This window comes from Tyto alba, unplaced genomic scaffold (assembly GCF_018691265.1).
Source record: "Tyto alba isolate M040663 unplaced genomic scaffold, T.alba_DEE_v4.0 Super-Scaffold_19, whole genome shotgun sequence".
Classification (NCBI taxonomy): Eukaryota; Metazoa; Chordata; class Aves; order Strigiformes; family Tytonidae; genus Tyto; species Tyto alba.
Window position 1 is genome coordinate 287,889 of NW_024881281.1, and position 24,349 is coordinate 312,237.

At 39.4% G+C, this 24,349-nt stretch overlaps 1 protein-coding gene across 2 annotated transcripts in view; it reads right to left on the minus strand.

Moving 5' to 3' along the window:
- The window catches only part of PITPNM3 (PITPNM family member 3), a 147,527-nt gene that overhangs the window by 74,343 nt on the left and 48,835 nt on the right, over positions 1 to 24,349 (minus strand). For both annotated transcript variants that reach the window (XM_032982324.2, XM_042791791.1), the window contains exon 3: positions 4,325 to 4,432. In XM_032982324.2, coding sequence (XP_032838215.1) covers positions 4,325 to 4,432 — 108 coding nt within the window. The remainder of the gene's footprint in view (positions 1 to 4,324; positions 4,433 to 24,349) is intronic.

Consider the following 24,349-nt stretch of genomic DNA (forward strand, 5'->3'; position numbering starts at 1 on the left):
TATGTGTTTTACTAGATCTCAGAGGCCTGAAGTTGCAATGTAGCTTGCACAGCAGCTCTGTCTGTGGTAACAATCTAGAAAATGCCAGCTGCTTCTGTTCACCAGTTAGGAAGGCAGAGGTGAATAAAATTCCCCAGCATGGAAGTTACCAGCTCAGCAAGGGCAATCTGATCTACTAAAACTGCAGAACAACGCAACCTTTTTCTCACTGCAGTTCAATGTAAGTAAAGCTGGTTCATGTTCATGGATATGTGATGCTGGTCAACTGCCAAAGCCCAGATACATTGGCATGGAACTGCACTGCCCATTCTTTGACAGTAGCATGTTTCTTCTATTCTTTAGAAAAATAAAATGGATTGCATTGGGTGGGGGAGGGGGGAGGAGGGAAAGAGGTGACGTGACAAAATGAAGGGCAGGAAAGCCTGCTGTCTGTATATGGAGACTGAATCATAGCACGACTGCTAACCTCCAACTGCCATGGCAAGCATTTATTATCTCCCTAAGGAGCATTGTGGTTCTTCATCCATTTCAGATTTTTCTGGATTCCCTCATACTTTAATTTGCATATGTGAGAGAAGAAAAAAAAGAAATGGTGTGTTAAACTCTTGTAACACTTTCCAGCTCTCAAGTCCACATTTTAAAAAGGCCAAATATAACAAGAGACAGGCAACAGAGGGAGAGAGGACAACCCTACTATTCACATGACTTTAAGTCTTATGCAAGTTTGGTCTCAAACAAACATGTCTTGACCTCACAGGTAATGGGTGCTCCAGCTATGGCATTTTTTTCCTCAGGATTTCACCCTCTGAAATGCTGACACAGGTTTAAGTTTACATGTTGATTATTAGCTTGGATTTAAAGACATTTCTTCTGTAAAAAGTATTTATGGTTTGACAGTTAAAATGTACCATAACCTCATTTCCTGCTATAAAGAAACTCAAGTAATGAAATATAAAGCATATATTGAATCCAAAGTATACAGGTTTTGCTGTATTTGCAAAGACTTCTTCACCTCACCTTTTCTGCACTGCGTCAAGAATATAAAAGCAAATCAACAACTTCAACCTTACAATTATTAACAATATATACTTAAAGTAAGGATATGAACTCAAGATAGATGGAGGAAATGCAAAGCACTGAAATCCAACAGGCTGAATTTATTCCTAGTGCTCAGTACATACAATTTTCCTTAACGTGAGAGAGATACTTTGCACCAGGAGTGAATTTAAATGCATGACTACGATGTGTGAAAATGCTTTTGTTCCACAACAGGGAAGGTATCTGCATCAACATAATTTATGGAGTTGTATGAGTTTTATTTCATCTTAATTGCTGTTTGTGTTATTTCCGTAACAAAAATTTAATAAATTTAAGTGCTGCTTCCAGTTTTCCCCCAACGACTTATTTCTACCTCTGATGAGAAAGGCTGTGCTGGTCAAGTGCTCTCAGTCATACTGACTGAGATTCAATGACTGAATTAAATTATATACTTGCCATTTATAAAGTTCCTGAGGACCTTGTCTGTCTCACATTGGAACTGTAGCATTACTTAGGTAGCGTCCAGTGGGTCTTCAGGTATGCCCAGACCATACCGCATCTTCTCATACATTTTCATTTGTTGAAAAAACCCATAATTATGTGCTTTATTAATCAATTTATTGAACTACGAAGAATCACCTCTGAACAGGCACCTAGCAAAACCACTGGCCCCAGAGATCGATTGAATCATAACAAAGCTCTCTGCAACCAAAGCCAAAGAACTCAACATTCTCTGAGAGTCTTAAGTAAATCCAGATTGGGGGGAGGAGGGGTAGTTTCCCTGAATCAGCAGACCATAATCCTCACATCTTTCCATTGAAAGAGTGAGGTACCCTGGGAAAGAAGCCATATAGGACATCTTTCTCTTTTCCACATAATGATTTAGAAGAGAGAATCCAGCTTCCCCATAACTTTTAATTTTTTACTATAAACAACAGGGCTAAGGCTGAAATATCTTCTACTGTGGCACAGAAGACAACATAGTCTTCCATCAAACATCCTACTTCCCTCTTTGCCATTATCATTTGTATCTGATGGTTGCTAATAAAAGACTTCTCTAAAATTGATGAATCAGTAACACTATTCAGTCTTGTTAAGCTATAACAAAAGCACTGTCTACACTAACAACACTGCAATACAACCTATCAGCATTTGGCAGATAATTCCATGAAGATAAGATACAGATAAGCACATGTAAGGAAAAAAAGAAAAGCTAATAATTAAAAAAAAAATAATAACCAACAAGTGGCTAATCAATAGGACTAAATCTGAGAGTATAAGGTGGCAGAGGAAAGAAGGAAATGCACATAATTGCCTCAAATATTTAGAGATTGGATGGATTTAGCAGGAGTGCATCAGGGAGAATTTGTAACTGGTAGTGGGCATTACAGCCAGAACTCTATTTTCTTTTGCATTACTGAAGCAATGAAATCACATTCTGGCCTAAGAAGATATGGTACACATAATATTGGCTCAGAATTGTGGTAGTCCAGTTCTTAATGACTTCAGTCCTTGCCTGACATCTCTATTCAAGAACTGTCAAAATTAGCACAATGAACCATGACCTAAAAGCCACAGTACACTTGCAGGATATGTGAGGCAATATCAGAATGTAGATGCATCTTACACACAGGCCAATTCATCAAATGCTTTGAGTTAGGTATACTGGCTCTAAAGCCTCTTCTAACAGTTGTGTGTGAACAGAAACGAAGTAAGAGAGAATGGGTGAGAATTCTTTCTTTTACAAAACATCACAGAGAATTAGATTAAATGAAACCAGAAACACTGTGTATGCAGGATGGACTATAACTCAGGGGTCTGATTCATTCGTTTCTGCACAGATCTTCCATGCAGACCTGGAGCTCACATACGCTTTGCTGCAGCTATTCAACAGCATAATGCAAGCAACAGTCCTTTTACCAGCCTTGCTTTGAACAGCAGAAACCTTAAAAACGATCTCTTACAACTCTTTACTTGGTGTCCAACACAACGGGCACTATAAAAAAATCAAAACCATTCTCATATAATGGGTGCTAAAATGAAAATAAACATTCTAAATCTTTGCCAGCCCTGGAAGAAATAGAAAAATATCTGCAAGACCACAAGATAGCTGGTTCTTGGCAAGTAACTTAGAAGACTAACTTATGTTTGATGCAATACTGTATTCATTTTCTTGCTACTTTGTAGCAGAAAAAATGGCATATTTACAACACACATAAGTATCTCTTACAAACTGTCACTAAATCTCTGACTCCAAATGAAGTTACCAAGCAACATAAATGAAGCCTTGATATCATTGTTAAGAGCAAATGCAAAACATGGAAGTTTTTTCTTCTCTAATTACCTATTTAACAACTGTAAATACATTGTGTGTATTGTGTTTACCTGTCACTTAAGTACTATCAAAATAAATCATTCTTATGGTAAGTAATCAAGAAGTTTATGACTCAGATAAATATTACTTCTATATATCTGTATTCTAAAATAGACCTGTTCACAGCTATCTTCAGGATTGACTACATGTAGCAAATCCATAAAGAAAAGCCTCTTGAAAAAGCTCTTAAGATGGGCAAATCCATCAAACTATTTAAAAAGCTCCGTTAATTAACAAGCACCATTATACATGAACTCCATACCACCAATGGAAAAGGAAGCTAAGTCCTTCTCTCTCCCTAAAGTCAATGAGGTAATTTTAATTTTCAAACAACTAGTCTGTTTAGGAGCCAAAATAACAATTAAAGGAAGACTACTTCGGCTTTTGTCCTAGGACCCAGATTCTTACGGGTATATCGGTGCCCATTTCCCACCCATTTCTGTGGCACACAGTTACCTAAATGTTTACCTAAAACTGCCCTCAAATACTACTGAAGCTGTATGTCCCCTTGAAAATTCCAGGTAATGATTTGATCACTTGAAGGAGGAAAATAACCCAGCGACAGTGACCAACACGTCTCTTATACATGTTGATCACAGGAAACACACAAAACATCAACTGTGGTCTTGTAATCTCTCTCATAGTTGTTGAGCTGAGCCCAACATCGACTTCCCACTGAAGTCAATAAATTTGTATTACGTGGCCTGCAAGAGAAGATTCCTTCTGAAAGATCACTGAAATTCATTTCCCAGCACTAAAATACTGCTTACACATCTATGTAAATCTTTTAATGATGGGATGCTGTAAATGCTATTTCTGTTGAGTACTTATATAATAGCTGGCAATTAATTGCTTCAGTAATCAGATTTTCTTGTTAAATTTAAATTAATATGTAAGGCAAGCTAAAATTACCTTGATTTTCTTCCAGCTTTCCAATTGTTTCTATCTGCTCAACAAGGTCATTTGAGTTCCACTGGCTCATGCCTATGAGAATGGCACTTTTTCCTTCCACCATCTCTTCTGTAGGAAGAAAAAAAAAAAAAACAGAATTGCAGTGACTAACAAGACAAAAAAGACAGAGTGAGAACTAGTAATTGAGAGAAAAATAAGCACTCATCATGGTCCCCAAGGGGAATATATAACAGGTTAGCATATGCAGGACTCTCCAGGAAAGCTTCTTGCTTACTGATATGCTCTACAGTGTACCTACATGCTTCATATATTGTGTGCAGGAAAACCATGGAAAAGAGACAACTGTCTGAATTTTTGCTCTTACCTTGAGTAGTCGCTTAAAAATAAAGTTTATAATAAATCACTTCAAGTGTTCAATATCAAGTAACAAAACTAGTCAGAATTATTCCCATTTCTTGGAAAAAGTTAATAATTTGTTTTACTCTTTTTTTTCTTTTCCTTCTACTTCAGAACATTCAAAAGGCAAAGCAGAGGAAAGAATGTACACACAGAGCAGTTTAAGGCTTTTCAGGCATATTTTTCCCCTTATATCAAAGCCACCTGTGCTACACAAAGTTTTACATTTTCATCCAGGGACATACAGACATAATGGAATGGCATCAAGCCCACAGCACAGAGAACTGCCTCTTTTACTGGGATCACAGCCAGGGAGAGGATGTAGGAAAAACTGAAAGCACAAAACACAAACCACAGATATTCCCTCTCTCTCAAAGAAACCCCAAAATGCCTAAAAGCTGTAGGAGAAACATTTTCCTTCAATTTAACAGATATTTGGCAAGAAGGATGCATTAGTCCTTTCTGAATAAACTTACTAAAAGCATTTCAGCCTGGTCATATACAGCCCAGAACGGTCTTTACTTGTTAAGGCAGATTCAGAGAATGAGTCCAATTCTTCCCTCTCTTACTGCCTTTTGTAGAGAGAAGGGGTCTATTGTGGGAGTAAACACAGAATTCGGCCAGAACATTTCTGGCTAAAATGACCCACATTTTCAAACAAAAAGAAATGTGAGTTTGCTGGCAACCAGATGTTACAGTGGGCCTCTAAACAACTGAAAAATATATGTTCTTTCATATGTACCTCTCTCATTTGTAGAGGTCTTGGTACTGCGGAGGAGGGAACTGGATCTGTATTAAGGCGTTTGAATCACTTCACAGTCATCACCATTTCTTATCTCCCTCTAAGTCCTACCTTTTAGAAACAAAGGTCATTTGTCAGATTTATCAGAGAAGCTGGATCCAGCAAAGCCCCTACTGGACTTGGTGCAATTTCAGCTGCTCCCTGAGGCAAAGAAAATCAACCCCTTAGAATAGCATTTTGCTCATTTTTTTGTCACTTTCTCTCATAAGGCTGATTGAAGTTCTTGTAAAGTTCTTGAAGTTCTGTGAAGAGGGAGGGAACAAGCCATAGGGTGGCTCTGGAGCACCCTGACAGGCTGGCTGAAGGCATCTTGGTGGCACCCTGCCACAGGCACTGCAGATAGACTGAGCTGCCCCAAGAACACCCCGCACCTTCTGTGACCAAGTCAGCAACCCAAACCTCCACCTAAAGCTCAGGAGCAGCTCATCCACTGTGAGACGAGCTCCTTCTGCATTAACTGTTACCATGAAGTGAAATGAGGAAAAGCGAGACTGGGCCATTGAGTTCCTTGATGTCAATGCAGAGGAGGCAGCCCATTTGGCCTTCTTCATGCAGTGTGCCTCCCAAGACACCTGCCTCATCCAGCAGTATTTTAGACAGCAGTTTTTGGGGTGAGGATCTGCCCCAATACTGGCTCTAGTACTTAGGAATTGTATTAAGAGGATGCTAAAGAATTATCTCTTGCAGAAAAACAGGGCTCCAAAATTATTTGAGCATTTAGATCTAGTATTTTCTTATCACTTTCACTGTTACGTCATTTTCCAAGCCAGACATTCCAGATGGCCTTACTATTTAGCAGGAAGATGAAATAAGATTAGATGTCAGACTGTTTCTCACTTCTATTGGCTTTCTGAGTTGGACAAAAAACATTAAATGTGATCTGGAATACAATGGTATTTAGTCCCAAGCATTAGTGCCTTGTGCACTCCAGACCCTGGCCCTATGCCCATTCACAGGTGAGGCTGCGGATCACCCCCCAGCCTTCCCATCAGTTTTAGGACCTCTCTTCCTCTCCCAGTCTAAAGAAAACAATTATGTTCCTCACCAACTTTGCTCCCTCTACTTAGCCTACTAACTACCTAAGCATGAAATTTCTCTATGAAGACACGTGTGCTTTCCAAACTGGTGTTCTGCCACGCCTCCTTCTTCAGACTAAATAATAGGAAAGAATACCCTTAAGGACAAGCATGAGAAAGTAAACTAGTGCAACTGGACAACACCACAGAATATCCACATTCAAACACTTGTGATCTGGTGGACAGCTATGATGTTCATCAGTATCAAATGCTCCCACAAGCAACCTCTGAATGCTCTGTCTCACCTTATCATCTGCTGGCACTCTGAATTGGGTGAGCCAGCAGGTCTTGAAGCTGTGCTGTTCCCAGTTGTTTCAAAGCAGACTAACAAGGGTAGATGTTTAGGCCACTATGTAAATGTCTGCCCATATATACTGTTTGTTGGCAACCCAAAAAACAGCCAGACAATAAAGCCAAAATCATGTGGTAGTACACCTAAATCAGCAAGACAGTTTCTCAAATGGAATAAACTGATGCATATAATTGAGTAAACAAGGTATCTGGTTAGTCTTAACTGGGTACCTGGACAGGTAAGTTTTTAAACTTTTAAAGTGGACCACTACACAAAAGGATATAAACATTCATCTCTGCCTTTCGAAATAATGTTTTAAAGCAAATTCACTTAAATGTACACAGAAAGAAGGGAAAACAAGGAGACAAACCACATTTTGGTATGACTTTCAACCTCAAGCAAGTGTTATCAATGAAAGGGAAAAAAAAAACCCCACAGATTAAAGGTGTTCTATGTCCTTACCAGACTGCATACAAAAATGTCAAGTCTCTGCTTTACTACTTCTAACACAAAATAGATTATCACATCTCTATAGTCAGTTACTTAAAGAGGCATAGAAAAATGTCAGTAGTAGAAAGGAGCTGCTGGCTTCTGCACCCCTGGGAAGGCACACGGACTGAACACTACAAGCCACTGGTCTTCAGTGTTGGGTGCAGGTCAAATTATTTTTCATAATGCAAACCAAGACAGACTCCACAGTGTTCGGATTTCACAAACAGTCTTGACCTCCATAAACAATTTACATTTCCAAATGCAATTTCACTTAACAGCACTAGAATCTTCTCTTCCTATTTGCCTCCTTTGGCAAGTAAAAGCACCAGACACAGTTTATCCTTACAAAAAGTTATTTCATTCTAAGATTTCTTTATGAGAAGACAAAGGGATACAAAGTACTTCTTTCTTCCTTAGAACAGCTCAGTTTACCTTTCTGTTATTGTTCCTCTCCTTACTTCCCACTTGCCTTGAACTCTCATTCATTTATGCTGCAACTGGTTTACCTTCATGAGCATCAGCAGGGACACTGCAGCAAGGACTTGGACACTGCATTATTGTTACCTGCATCTAAGAGGCAGATCAACTATGAGGACTGTATTCAGCAAAGCACACCTCTGTGCCTAGGAGGAGTTCACTAAAGTTTCGGGAGGAAACTGGGGTGTGGGGGCATGTGATGAAATGATAAAGTGTTCCTCAGTATGCAGAAAAAAGCAAACACTAAAGAATTTAAGAGCAAGTCATTGCAAAGAGGGACAAATAATACCAGAAGATAGCCCCTACTCTGACCCACTCCAGCAAACTGCAGTGCCACAATATACATTAAAAGAAACAACCATGTCAACCTCAGGGGTTAAAATATCAAAAATACTACAGAATATCGTGTATGTGTATTATGGGTACAACCAGAACACCTGTACTTCAGGGAGGCTTTGTAAAGTGAGAACTCACACCTAAGAGAGAGGTCACTTTTCAGCAGAACTCTTAACTGCCTGCCAAATTCTACCCCTCGGGCTCCACCCGGGTTGCCAGCCTCTGCCACTCACATCAGCCCACCCCCAAGGCCCATGTGTCACAGAGTCCTGAGGAATTAACAGATTATGCTCTCTGTGCCTAAACTGTAGCAAAATTGTTCTTGTGATTCTTGAGACTTCTTGATACTTTGCCCAGAAAGCCACAAATTCACTGGAGTCTTTCATATTATTTAGCCATAGGACAATCTTTCTTCCTAGCTAAGACATGTCTGCTCACAGAACAGCAATGTGAAAACAAACAAACAGCTGGCATTACAGAGAAGCTCTCCAAATACTGTGTGTATGGAACTAGTATTTGAAAAATAATACCACTGAAATAATTACAAGCATCTGTGTCAGTTATGTATAGTTCTTTTTGTGGTAATTGCTCCTATTTTTCTTATTGTTAACTCACGAAATTTTGTTAACCATCTTTGGGTTTGATGGGCACTCTCACAATCAACAAGACAGTAGTGCTTCAAGTGGTTTAATTTAAGGTTCTGTGATGGTTTAAACTTTTCTTTTTTCTTTAAAATCACAATCGTGGACTCTTCTGTTTGTTTTAGATTGAAGCTTTTGGCTTCTTAATTAACAAGAAAAGTTGGATTTAAAAAGTATAAAAATCTAGTGTAGCTGAAAGCCCCAAAATGTTAAACCTAATAAAATGCATTCACTTTCAATCTCAGGAATTTAAACTGTTCTAACTGTTACATCTTAATTGATAAAAGGACCAAAGGAAGGTTGTGAAAGAATGCCAGGAATTGACAAAGGAACTGGTAAAGCTGTCAGAGACACCCTGAAGAAGCAACACCATGACTAAAACAATGAAATACTGCAATATATGGGAGGGATGACACCATAAGACCCTCAAGCAGGGAAATACCAAGATAAGTGCACAGGAACAAAAGCTGCTGGATAAAATCAAGGAGAGAGCTACTTAAACTATGAGTGAATTTTCCTCATTAACACAGTAAAAACCCTTGCTTGAGTAGGAAAAAGTCCCCTGCCAAGAAAAGCCCGTTCCTCACTGAACATGAACAGTTTAGAAAGAGGCTACTGTGACTTTAAATGGAGACAAGACCTCACATGGACGGATGAAAAGGAAGGTGGCCAAGATTATCAGTACAAAGTATTGATAACTAGCTGGGGATGTAGCACCCATCTCTGTGCAGATATGAATTAAACAAATATTTTGACTCTGTGTGGTTTTTGGCTCATTGCACACCAGATAAAATAACATAGATTTTGGGACAATACACTTTTAAGGCCCAAGTATTGATTACTTTGTTCTACCACAAATTTCATGTATTTAATCTTTTAATTTCTTTATCTTTTTCTTGAAATACCATCTGCAATTCATCAAAATGAGTAGAAATTCTGGATACCGTGGATCTACCTGATTCATGAATGCTGTTCTAGAACTCAGCTGACGGGAACATAATTTCACCAGAAAGAGTAAAGGCTTTTTTAATTGGTAATGCTTTAAGCTCTCTTTTCCTGCTAATTTAGCAAATCTGAAGTATTTTTTGTCTCTTTCCCTACATCCCCCCAATCAAGTGGGGTTTGAATCCATCTGAGAATGATGGCAATTTTCAGTGACGTTTTATGCTTACTACTTCCTGCTTTTCCCATCCACCAATTGGGAATAAGTAACCAGAAGTGTCTTGGCCATTTGAGCCTCACACCAGCTCTTCAGTGCAGTTGCACAAATACAAATAGAAAAATGTTCAAGTTAGCAGCAGTGCAGAATGAACATAGCCCTCAAGACCTCTTTAAGGCCTAGCAGTGGTGTCTGGCTGACAGGTGAGACATTATCCATGAATAAAACTGGGTGATAATGGTTTTCTTCTGTAGCTTTTTTTTTTCCTTCTCCTTTGTTCTCCTTGAACAAAGTTCAGCGTTGGTATTGCAAAACAAAACAAGCAGCACAGAAGATGGCCTTTAACATCACTAGACGCATGTAGCATGCATTTATACCAGTGAAAAAGAACCGAAAGCAACTGAAATAGGGGTGCCTCCAGGGCTGTATTTCAGATTTGGTTTTCTGCCTAATGGTTTTGGGACAGGATGAGGGGGGGGGTTGCCTGTCTGTTTTGGAAGTCCAATAAAATGACCAAATGGGAATGTGCAGGCTTCTTTGAGCATCTTTTCAAATCTGAAAAAAAAAAAAAAAAATGCATGTTAAAAGCGTGGAATTTCATACTCTGAGCCTTTCATGAAGATGTATGCAGCTGTAACTTTCACCTTCTGTCATCAAACAGAGGTATGTTGCAGTTAAATGATAGGGTAGTTTCCTGCATGAAGTATCACTAGTTAGCAACATGTGGAGATGTAGCTGTACTTTTAAAACTGCATATTGTTTGCATTATAATAGAACCTATGGATTTCAAAGAGGTTAGAAAATGCCTTCAGTTTGCAAATGAGAAGCTTGATGTGGATGGCCCAAATACTCTCAAGTTTTGCATATAGCTTCACTTAAGAAAGCTAATGTTTCACATACAAGTTATCATGTTTGTACAGTGACAAAGAGCAAGATGAATGCATGGAGGGGCAAAAGCCTTATAGGTTTTAGTGGGATCTCTCTGAATGTGAGATCTCTCGGATTTGGTGGGTTCTCTGTAGAAGGACCAGCATTCTCTTTCCTGTTTCATAGATGCAGCAGTCAGACACAACCAGTCCTGAAGTAGCAGAGACTTGAACTTTCATGGGTATTCTGGTTGGATTTGTAATGTGGTAGAAGATCTGTATGTAGGTAGCAAGTCCAACAGTCACCTTTGCAAGTGTGAAACTTGTTCTCTTTCAGCAAAGAGTAACCTTTTCAGAAACAAATATTTAAACCTCTTGTAGGTTAAAACGTGATTAAAACGGGCTGTAGTCTTCAGTGTTCCTCCTGCACAACTGCTCAGTTTTATGAACAGTTTGTGAACGTATTTGGAAGGGAATGGTATAGCCTAAAAATTCCAACTCCTTTTCATCAATCCCAGTTTACCCTCAGTCCCAGGACTGCTAGGAGAACAACAAAACAGTTAGTTTCTTTGAGTTCAGAAGAAGCAGATACAGACCTGGATGAAGACATATCAGGGACAGCCCACCTATTCCAGGGAAACTTGAGGAAGGAGTATTACAGTACTGTATCTCTCCTGATTGCTAGGAAATATATAACAATTCAGTGGCTGTTAAATCAGACTTCAGGAACCAAAAGACTTAACATTCTCCACAAGTCTATCAATATGAAAAGACCAGAGAAAAACCTGTGATAACACAACACATTCAGCATGCTTTGCCACCAGATGCAGGAAGAATAACACGTGAGCACAGCCTCAGTGGTCTCTTCCTTCTGCCTCCCATTCCACCTTCCATAGCAGTTATGAGAAGGGCAAGACTAGAAGGGCAAGCAGAGATTTCAATGCATTTCCTCTTGCTTTTTTGTTAAAGCAGTTTTCATATCAGCATGAAAAATTTAAAAGCAGAAATATTTCTAACTCTAGCACGTTCACCAGGAGCATAAACTATTAAGATGTCTTTGGTTAAAGAAATAAATCTTGGGCAATCTGCTCAGTCAAACCAATACTATGTAAGAGGTTGACATAGGAAATTATTAAAAGGGTTACGGAGAAGGTTTGGGGACAAGATAGAGCTAAAAGTCACTCTGCAAGAGTCAGCAAGAGAAATTAAACAAAACATAGATGCACCTACAAGAAAGCAATTCTGCAATAAGAATAAAAAAAAAAAAAATCAAGCTTAAAAGTTTGGATTTTACTCAAACCACAGTGATTTATATGTAGTGACATGGATTTTGAACTGCTTTAGGTTAGAAAGCCAGCTAATTTGGATCACTACTGCTGCTCTGGGGGCAATGAACATTTTTGTAGATGGAAACCAGTAGGACAGCTTGAGTACACCCATGACTACCATCCGATTGCTATATTTGGAAAAGAACATGTACCTGAAATTTTTTGTTCAAGCGTAATTTGTCTTCTAGAAGAGAAATATATATATATTGTTTTTTGCACTCAGGATATAAATATATAGTAACCCCTATACCTAACTCACCAATATTTTTCAGCAAGAATCATGAGCTTGTGCCTCTTGTGATTATCGATGATGACTTTTTATCTTCCATTTAAATGCTGTGAGGAGATAACTAACATAAAACATAAATTTTTAAAGTTAAATAGAATAAATAGTAATATGAATAACATGGGTTACATAGAGGAGATTTTTCTTTGCTTACTATAAACAAAGATCAGTGCTGAAGAGGTCAATACAGCCAGGTGATTTGGGTAAAAGATACTTTCAAATAGCAGGAACAAAGACAAGTACTGTTGAAAGGCCTTCACATTTACCTTGAGCAATCTTCATATAACACAGTTCTCTGAAATCAAGAGTAGCCCTCTAATTTGAGCAAGGGCTGGCCCCTTAGCCCTGGGCCATTCCACTTTAAAACTCTCCTAACAGGCAAAGGGCTTCTGAGTACACAAATCTGGGCTTGAGTTTTTGTTCCCATTTAAACCTTTATAATGCCACAGTGTTTCTGAAATGCAACTTGTTTGAGAAGAATGTGTCTAAGCAAAAGATTCCCCCTCTTCTCACATGTTTGCTTATCCCCAACGCTCCACTGCTGAGGTGATGGCAGCAGAATACACTCAATGTCTGAAGGACACAGAAGGTGCTAGCACATCTAAAGGCAGCTGACTCAAAAGACCTGGACTCTCTTGATGGCTGTCACAGAACCTGGGGTCCTGCCTGACCCTGGGAAAACCATTCAGTTTTTCTTGGCCTCCAGTGTCTTGACAACAAAACACAGGAGGACCCTGCATCTTTCCTTCCATTAAGCAACCAAAAGATATCTAGGCCTCAGCAACTCCAAAACTGCAGTCATCACACTGACCTTCAAAGCATTCTTGAACAATGAACGTGAACATTTCAAAAGAATATTCCATCCAGTACAATTAAGTGATCATACTCCCAAAGACAGAACCCAAAGAAACTACCTCATCTAAAATGTCTGAATCATTATCATTTTAGTTCTCTTTTTAGACAAAATTTTAAGTAGGAGTTGGTGCTCAAAGTTACAATTCCAGCTTCACGTGGAACTTGGAAACATCACTGAAAGTTATTTAAGACAGCTGTCTTAAGCACATGGTAGGAGACCATTGAAAAGAACACAGGCAGCATGGAGGAAAATCAGCAGAGGCTATTTTTCTTTTCTATTTCCAACTCTTCAACTCAGTAAAACTTAAGATTTCAATGCAGCTTAAACAATTTAGGTATCCTATTCTCACTGAACACCCAGTGGGAACAGAGCACCATCTCTCATCCTCTTCATCCCTAGATGTCTCCTATATACACTTAATTCTGATCCACATAAGCACTTTATCACATACTAAGTTACTATCTCTCACTAAAAGTCTGTTATTAGAGAACCAACAACTCAGTAACAGATATCATTCGTTATACATAACAGTCACTTTTTATTTCAAGTAACAATTATAAAAAGGATAGCTACTGGCATTATAAGCATTTCAGACAACACAGACTGCTCCTGATATTTAAAAATTAATAAGTCTTTAATGAAAGCTGTATTACATACTTAATCAATATACTCTACATAAAGCATTCTGTGCTCAAAAAATGGGACTATTGTGACATTGTAAAATACAATATGTAAAATATTATACATACACATTTACCTTCTTCCTTCCAAACTTCGGAAATCATACTGCCATAGAAGACCTGCGACAGTGTATAGCATTAGAAATGGAAAAATTATTGCACAGAGATTCTGATTTTAAAGTAGTTTATCTCAAAAAAAAAGAATTAACAGAATGGAGGCAGTAGACTGAGACAAGGAATATTTGGGATTGTCTTCTCCATTCCAAAATCCAATGCATTATATACCAGGTGTTCTTGCTAAAGTTTGCCACTGCAGTAGCCACACAACTAAACAGCATTGGCTAGCACATGGAATACAGCATGCTAGGTCCAGAACTGTTACTGACCATTACTGACAAATAACAAGGCCCATTTCAGTTGGGCCTGAGCAACACCTGCTACGTCCTGTTCTATGCAAGTGTAAAGTGAGTGAGGTTTTAGGAGGGAAGGTTGCATAAGCCTTTGAATCACTTCAGTTTGACAGAAATGTAGAGAATATTCTCAAGCACGAAGAGGGGCTTGATGGGAGCATGGGATGCTTTTCAAAAATGAAGATTAAGATTACATCTTTTTTCCAAATCTTTACAATTTAGGGATTCTCAATTTATGTAACTTTCAGTATTCTTGATTTTCATGAGCCTGGATATTCTGAAAAAATAGACTTAAAAAAAAAAAAAAACATTCAAACCAGACACTTCAAATTTATAGTACTTAAGCAGTCAGTGTTGACTTTGGTATTAATTTTATAGGGATTTTTTTATCCAAAAAGCATCTAGACTAACCTTAGTGAACTATGAGGTTCAGGAAAATAGTATCTTTCCTCACATTTCTGAAGCGTTGTGTGAATCTGGTGCAATAATAAATCACTGCTCATACATTAATGTCATCATCTGCACTAAACAAAATGGGAAACATACCACACATTACGAGAAGTGATGACACTCTGGATAAACTCACAGCACACTGCACCGATCAACAGTAAAAGTATTTAAAATAAGTTCTGGAAGCATCAAAATACTGAAATGGGTGCTGTCATGGTACAACAATGTCTGCTCTGGAACAACTCAATTCCAGCATAAAAATCTGCCATCTGACAAAAGACTCTGCACTGGCTTTAAATTACACAGCTAAGCATCTGTAACCAAGATCAGACATGATCTCTGTTTTAGGCAGCAGCTAAAAATTATTTATGATCAAGGAGGTTTGTAGAGAAATATATGGAAACTTTAATACCTATATTTGTCTCTTGGAAAGTTCTGTAAGCAGAGAAGATGATGGAAGACTATGAGTGGAGTCCATAGATCTAATATACCACAAACACCACAGATGGGTACTCTAATGCCACAGACACAGGAGTAGCACTGGCAACATCAAGAACTTGGGTCTCTTCCAAACGGATGGTAAACCACATGTCATCAGCAATGAACATATCACATGGCACACGTTTACTGAAGTGCCTTCCATTGATGTTTAAACTGGAGGTGGAGAAGGAGGAATGACACCCACTAAAAACTGATGAAGGAAAAAATAGGTATCTTGACAATAAGACATCCACAAGCCACCTTTGCAACACAGCCTGTTCTTAAAATTCATGTACTTTAGTGAAAGAGGGTCAGCATCCTCTAGATCACATTGTTGCTTTAGAGCACAAACACACTGAGGAGTGTTTAGACCTCCGAAACTTCCACTTTAGTTCACTGGTAGCATTTCCAAGTTGCCCAACAGAGCATTTTAAAATTAAATAAATGAGACTAGTGGATCTACTTTCAGGAAAGGAGAGTGCAACAAATTAAGAGCTGCTCTTAATTAGCAGATAGCTACCATAGCTTTTTTCATGAATAAGATTCTTGAGGAAGTACACGCCAAGCATGGCTTGAAATATATACCACATATCTACTGGCTTCAGCTTTATATGAATAAAGTAATACAGAAGACAGTGCCAGAAGGCTCATTTTAAGAAGCCAAAACTAATGACAAAACTTTTTATGCAGACTAAATAAACTCAGATGGAGAAAATGAGGCAGCTGTATTCCACATCACCTCTTCAATCTTTAGCAAAGCTGTCAGTAGGCTTTTGACTATAGCATCTGTTGCAGTTAACACACTTAAGCAAGAAAGAAAAAAAGAAAAAAGCCCTCACATTCTAAATCAGAAGCCTAATGCACAGATAAATAAATTATGAAGAAGGTATGTTTCTCATAGGTCAGAATCTCATCTGCTGGACTAGTTTCAATCAAGAATAACTATTGAAGTCAGAATTTATTTGAATTTAAAGGAGGTCAGAAAGTGGCTACAAGATCCCCTGTGAACAGCAATACTACCATTTGCATCTTATCTCAAACAGGATATCAACTGTTAACTTTGCTTCTTCTGAGGAAGTCCACAAAGAGCCTGAAATCACCTCCCAGTTACTTTGATAGTAACCACCAACAGCTTCCTCTTAAATACCACTCTAATTTTCAGCCACCTGCCAGCAAAGATTCCTTGTAGTTTACAATTGGAAAAATGAAAACTTAGAAATAAAATTATTAGTTTTATATAAGTCAGAAAATCAGTGCCCCAAAATAGACTGTATGTACCCACAGTCCACCTATTTTTTACCCACTACCTCATGCTGCCTTCTATAAAGAGTCCAGTGACCAAATGGGACCAGTCAGACAATCACACCATTCTGTCACACAGTGTGCTCCAACATGATCACTTTTGTCATGCCTTCTCCACATTTCCCCCTGACTCATACCTTTAAAGTCCTTCTACTCCTGGAAAGGACATCTTGCTAACTTTGTGAGATGGTATGAGGAAAGTGTTTGCTGAATGAGAACTTGTACCAGAGCTCAAACGCCGTAGGGAACATTTCTGTCAGTCCACAGTGCAGGAATAAAAGGCTCATGGTAAGTATGTAGGTGGAAACTTAGATACACTGACTTTGTTTTACCTTCCAAACATACAGATTACTCCTTGTGCTCTGCCAGCTGCTCCAGCCAGTAGGCTCTGTGCTGAAATTATGCTGCAAGTTGCTAGACTTGTCAACAGCACACAAACTCCCCAAAAAGGGCAGGGAAATAAGGAGAACAATATTTTCACTACAAAACCAACATACCAAGAACAAAATTAATCAAGGTAACAGGGCCACAAAAAGAAAAACCTTAAATTTGTCTTCATACTACTGGTTGGAGTCTAAATTATAAAAAATAGTAATTGGAATTGTTCATTTAGGAGCATGAATGCAACCTAGTCTGCACGGACTCAATGAGAAGAGTTACACAACTGTTAAAAATAAGCACTTATAGCCTGTTTAGGAAGCAGTACACCGATCAAGGGAGAGGAGAGGCATGCAGTTTTGTCAAAACCAGCATTCCCTGCTTCTGCACCACCACATGAGACCAAAACTAGCTGAAATGCTTACCAACAGTGCTCCAACACTCACCCCTCCACACCGCCAAAACACACAACAGTTTCTGTTCTTAATGCACATGCATCCTTCTACATTTATTCACCAACTTCAACAAAAACCTGCAGCTTCCACAATTAGCTGCTTTTGATATGACCTCAGACTGAGACTACCTTTGGCCAGTTTCCTACCGTCATTTTGCTCTTAGATCTCCTATTGCTAAAGCCAAATTATGCTTCTCATGACTACATCTGGCAGCTATTTACATCACCAAGGATCTGGAGTGGTAATTGTGTGATGTTTTAGTGGCCTGACTAGCAAAGACAGTCTCACTGCAATATCAGTACGTGCTGCTGAGATCTCTCCTCATTATCAACTTTTGCACCATGCACTCAAGTGTCAGATATCAGGGAATATCAGTTTAAAGGGAGGTTAGATGGTTTTGTGTTTATTCACATATTGGAAGATACACATGTGAAAACACATGACTTTTCCCTTAGCTTTGCTCTTCTTCAACCTAATTTTCTAGAAAAGTCATAGTCCTAGAAACGTGATAAAATTACAACAATTCCACATTATGGACTCCATTCAGAGTAGCACCCTATACAAAAGCCTACAGGCCATTCCTTCTCAAGAAAGCACAAAACCTCCCATTCATACCAACAGCTTGTAACCCCTTCCAAGTCTTTTCATGGTCCATTTGACAGCAGCTGGCAGATGGTCACTGTTCTTTACAGCTCGTGGCAGTACACAGACTTACTGCCCCTTCACAAGTCCAAAGTAGTTGTCGTGCTTTGGGCCTGGTCAGCAACCAACCCCCGCAGGTGGCCACCCTCCCTTCCCCCTCCCCACCTGGGAATGGGGGAGGGGGAACAGCCCAATAATGGCAATAAAACGAGAACAATGACGATGATAGGGGGAAAAAAAAAGAAATATATAAACAGGCAATGCACAGAGCAATTGCTCACCACCCGCTAACCAATATCCAGCCCATTCCCGGCCAGCGACCCCGAGATACCAAGATCCCACAATCGCAATCCCCGAAGCGAGAGCTCCTTCCCAACCACCCCTCCGTTATATAGTGAGCATGACGTGCCATGATCTGGAATATTTCACTGGCCAGTTCGGGTCAGGTGCTGTGGCCGTGCTCCCTCCCTGCTCCCTGTGCCCTTGCACACGGGCAGGACGTGGGGAGTCTGAGAGTCCTTGAAGTCTCGGTAGCAGCTGAAAACATCAGTGTGCTATCAGCATTCTTCCCATACCAACCCCAAAGCTAAATCCAAAACACAGCACTCATCTCGTCCCTGAAAAGGAATATTAACTCTATTTCAGCCCAAACCAAGACAGTAGTCTATTTGCAACTCAATGCAGCATTTACCTAAGTTGCAAATACCAGGAAAAACTACTTGCATATATAGCACACACTGTTCTCCTGCCCAAAGACCAAAAAGAAAAAAGAAAACAGTACAACCCACACTGAACAGCTTTGTATTTTATGCCTCCTTGTCGTGCTGTGCAGCCACTGTCCACCTGCTCTTTGGTGTGAATTCAGCAACAATTTTCAGTAGCTGAAGCACTCTTCCCGCCTTCCAGCCAAGAGGAAAAGCAGCATTAACTGCAGGTTTTCAGACCATGAAGCATGTAGTATTGGGTAAAGCTGATCCATTTACCTTAGCAGGACTCAATGCACATGGGGCAGCAATATCACAGTAGCAAAGTGCCAAAAAAAATATGAAAGAGCTTTAAACAATGGCAAATTCTTAATGGCAAATAAACTATAGTGTCTTGGTGATTCCTTTCAGCTGTTGTTACTGCCTGGAATTTGATACTATCCACAATTATCTTACCATGAGTATTTCAGTACATGCATTTCATGTAATCTAGCTATAAGCAACCTAGTATTAGAGACTAGTTTCTAGAGACTAGAGACTACTATCTCCTCAGCAAAAACCCTGGAGACTGATATTTCAAGCTGCCTGTGCCTCACTGCCAGGATCTGTGATCCCCTGTATGATACAAAACACACTTCTGTGATTCCCTGAAGGCATTTTCTGCTCCACAGTAACATCTTCCACTTAGTAGTGTCTCCTCCAGACTAGAGCTTTGATACAGGCAATATAGGTTCTACCTCAAAATGTAAGAAGGATGGCAGACAATGCATCAAAAATAAAATTAAAACAAAATTAAAAAAAAAGAACATCTACCAATCTAAAAGCAGTGATACCAAAATGACTCGGGTGACGACAGACTTGAGGAAAATGGCCCAGTCATAAGCAATGTCCCTGGGAACGTGACCAAAGATCTAAGAATCTCAGGTCTTAATTGGTATCTTAATCCAAAAGCAGCCACCTCCCCTAAAATTTCTACTTGTTTTTTTCATTTAGCAAAGTCACAGTTCAGTCAGCAACACTAAAATATCCTGACTCGCTAACAGAATGGACATGAGGTCCTTCACCCCTACTCTGAGGGCACTAAAGATCCACATTTGCAAACTAGGTGTAGCCAAGTTGGACGCTTGAGGAAATGGCAGCAAGACTTCTGTGGTGGAGTCAAACACAGCAGTGTAAAGTCAACACAGGGTAAGTAGGAATCCCTATTTAAAGCTATATAAAGGACAGAATTTAAGAAAACTAGATTGCACTGTACTGAACTTCACTGGCAGTCCCTCATATTTTACATACATATGTATTCTTGCATGTCATAGCTTTTAAAAATACAAGCAAAATGGAAATCAGTCTTTTACATGCAAAGACATTTGTTGGGGAGAGACTTGATTCCAACAGTGATGTGGATTTTCCAGTTTCTGTAACTTTTACACTCCAAACAGATTAGAATTCCAGATGCTCTTGCTCTTCCTTGCTTTAAATGGTTTGGAGTGAAAAATGTACATGTTACTAATTTTAAACACAGAAATCCAAGGCCTGAGTCTTCTGTCAATTGCATTAATTTGTTTCCCTTCACTCTTCTCAATTTCTGTCAGCATAATTTATGAAGGAGGAGGAAGCAACCTGTCTGACAACTGCATTTAGGATTAGTTTTTGTCAGATTTTTTCTTTCCTTTTTGATGAATTAAATAGCAGACTGAATTGGTGCACATCCACTCATTTCCAGAGAGGTCTCCTGACACACAGCAACAATTGGCCCTACTTGCATCTCTTCCTACAACTATAAGATATTTATCTTTCTTTGTGAATATGTATTTGAGAAATGAGAAGGTGCAACTCTAACACTGATTTAAGACATCACATTTTGATTTCTCCGGTTTTCTTATGGAATAAGATTTGGAAATCTGTACTAGAAATTACTTCTCAAAATCAATCCAGACAGGCTGCTTTTCATAAGCTACTCACCTAGATAGCCCGCAACACCTTTTTATACATACTCTAACCCACATGTCAGGCCCAGAACCCCAGGACACATTTTTCCCAGGGAAGCACACACTACTCTTATAGCTATGGCCTTGTTTCAGTATCACTGTGGCTAGAATCCTTCTCTCCTTACTGCTCAGAAAAATTAAACACATTTCTCAAAGGCTGTAGAATTTACCCTTCCCAAATAGCACTACAATCTATCATGCTTTCAAGGGTCAAATATTTGACACCAGTTCTCAGACAAGTTGCAGTAGCCAACCCGCAATCAGGCCAAGTTAGCTTAAGTTTCACAAGTGAGAATACAAAGATTACAACATCTAAAATTATGGTCATAAGTAATCAGTGAAAGTGATTACTTATTGATTGTGACTATGAAGTGAAACTCTCTGAATGAGGCTTATACTAGTTGTGTATGTAAATGTTTGCAAGTCTGGCCCTAATCTGTCAAATAACAATATTCAACCCCAAACCCCTATTGCTATAGTCAATCTTGTGGACTAGGCACTAGGAGAGATGCAGCAAGTCAAACTTAAGCACAGTGGTCATCCTCTTATTTAACATTGCACTTTCTCCCTACAGTGACAGCTTTTCATAGTGCCAAACAGATTCATGTCACTTTGAGCATCTCCAATATAAAACAGCATCTTCAGCACTGATTTTCATGTGTGTCACAGGGCATTGCTTCTATCACATTACACTTCAGCTACAGAAGCATGCAATTCTGGCATAGCTAAAGCCCCTTCCCAAAAGAGCAGACTTCCTCCTGAACAACAAAGCCAAACCAAGCTTGGAGACCTGATCAACAAGAATGTAGAAAGCTTTTCTGTACTAGTGAATTAATTTTTTGTTTACTAGTTCTCTCAATGCAAGGAGACTTCCACAGACTGAAATGATTTCAAGGGCATGGATTTTCATGAGACAAATACCTTGAGATTTTGATTTTGCTGTCAAAACACAAGACAACTAGCTGCCATTCTTATGGTTAAAAAAGCAAATAAAATATGCCACACACAGCCTCTCCCCCAAAATCTCAGTTACACAACCACATCAGCTTTGTACCTATGACAACTTACAGCACTCATAATGTGATGGTAAATTCCCATAATGATGAAGCATCCATCTTGGGAAAGAGGGGAAAAAAACCCTCTAGGTGCAAGGACCAACTGAATACTAGCTGCAATGTCTGTATGCCTACCCACTGACAATAAAGATTACAAGGGACAAATCGTAACACTCATGTTTCTTTCCTCTCTCTGTGAAGTCAGATGGAACATCCCTGTGCTAAAAGCCTCTTTCAAATAAGACAGCCATTTGGTTCAGAACAAGGAGAAAATAATCAGTGTTCAGCAACGTATTTTCTAAAACATGCACTCACATGCATGCACACACAGAGAGCTCAGAGCTCTTCACTCAGAGCTCTCAACTCCTTCTTCAAATAGAGATCGGTTGCTAAATCCCAGCTCAGGAGTGCAGATCTGAGCCACTTTCAGGCTGGGCATGAGCTGGCATTGTGACATCAGACAATACATAGTCTTTGTGCCTCAGCCTACCTATAATTTTTTTTTTAAACCCTCTCATTTATTTACCTTTCTGGGTGATTTATTTCCTTACTCTTCTGTGGATTGCTTCTTGATTCTCAGAAACAGAACCCTCTATACCAGTGAAACAAAAAAGGGCCAAACAATCGGCCTCAAACCAATTTTGACTTCTGAGTGAATCCCCCGACCAGCAACCAGCATCTTAGCAGCAGCATGAAGCAACCAGCATCTTATCAGCGTGAAAATGCAACCCTGGGAACAAGCCCTGGAAACAATCAGTAAACGACAGGAAGTAACTATAAATCCCAAATGTAAAGAAAAACAGAAACTCCTCAGACGTGCCCGGATCCTGGCCAGATCTGGACGTGCCCGAGTGAGGCATATCAACCTCCCAGATATCTCCTGTGCATTTTGTATAGACTTGCTCGTTAAACTGTATAAAAGCCGGACCCTCTCACAGCAAAGACGGAGACCTTACCTACGAGTGGACGCACTGCGTGGGACTTCCCAATTGCCGGGAAAGGCTCTCTGACCCTTCGCTGTGACGGGGCTCCCCAGCTGATGCACGGATCTGGATGATGGTAAAGTATGAGGGCAATTGGTGATGTATCTTTCTTAATCACTAGAGCTAGCTTTATGTAGTAATGGCTAGGTGCGTTACCTCGCTTATTCTTTCTGCTGCTTTAAACTAAAGTAAAATAAGCCTATTTCTTTAGCTTGGTGTCTGTGTCCTTTGTGTTAACCCCGTACCAGCCAAGTAGTTATTACTGTAAGCCTAATTGTACAGAAACAGGGAAGAAAACTGATATTTGATGCATATACCATGTCCCAGACTTCGAAAAGGCTCTGAACCGAATACACACCTTATTAGTACAGGCAACAAACAAGGGAATTTTGTTCCCCGGAATATACTTAAGAGTGGTTTGGGTTTTTTAAACAAACAAACAAACCAACCAACCCAAAACACCCCAAAAAACCCCTAACCATAGGGGTACCATAGGACTTCCTTTCAAATTAAGTCAGAAAGAACATCTGCATCTCTTTTTCTGCACAGTGGCTGTACCATTCTTGTAGAGCCAGGGACTCATGCAAGCATGTTTCTGAAAGAAGATGAAGTCCACAGTGAATTTCACAAATTCTGGAGATAGCAGGATCCATTAAGCAAGGTCAGCAGTCTTACAGAATAAACTACATCAAGTAATTTCATCCTGCTATACCTGGTCAGCCACACACAAACCATGTGACTTTCATAGAAACATTATTCCAGTGTCCATCTCTATTTAGAACTGCCTGATTTCAACGGACAGCTGTAGTGTTCTAGGTGAGGCCAGAATTGTGTGCCACATTTTCAAATTCCATTTCACTTTGAAAACCTTTCTTCCCCTGCTTGATTGAGGACATTGCCTACTGTGGGGGTGAGAAGGGAGTGATAAAAAAAAATTAAAATCTAACTCTCATGAAGTTGCTTGTCTTTCAAGTTTAAAGTTGTCAAATTTTATAGCTACCGGAGGTAATTTACAGAAAGGAAAATGGAAAGTAATTGGTTCACCATCAGATAAAGTCATCATCATTGTCAGAGCAACTGGCAGATAAACTGAAGTCGAGGCATCCTGGATCCAAACCTGTACTTTGAATAATACAGAGTAATAATTTGATTAATATTAATTATGCCTCTGCAAAAACAGCGTGTTTAGGAAAATATTGCAAATTCAGCCTTATAGAAACACATCAGTGAGTTATCAGTGAAGTTGCTTCAGAACTTCCAAACCATTCAGAGCACAGAGCTGATCCCCCTTCCAAAAAGCAGTTTTGTTTTCACTGCCTGACTCCTACCCTCTGCATTTTTAAAGCAACTAAAAAGCTCCTGATGTAACAACCCCTTCATGCTGAATTTCAATGCAAGGTTATGCCAGCATGTAAACACAAGAGTCAGCCACCAAACCATTACTGCAACATTTCCACCCACAAAGAAAATTAAAAAAAAAAAAAAAATGAAGTC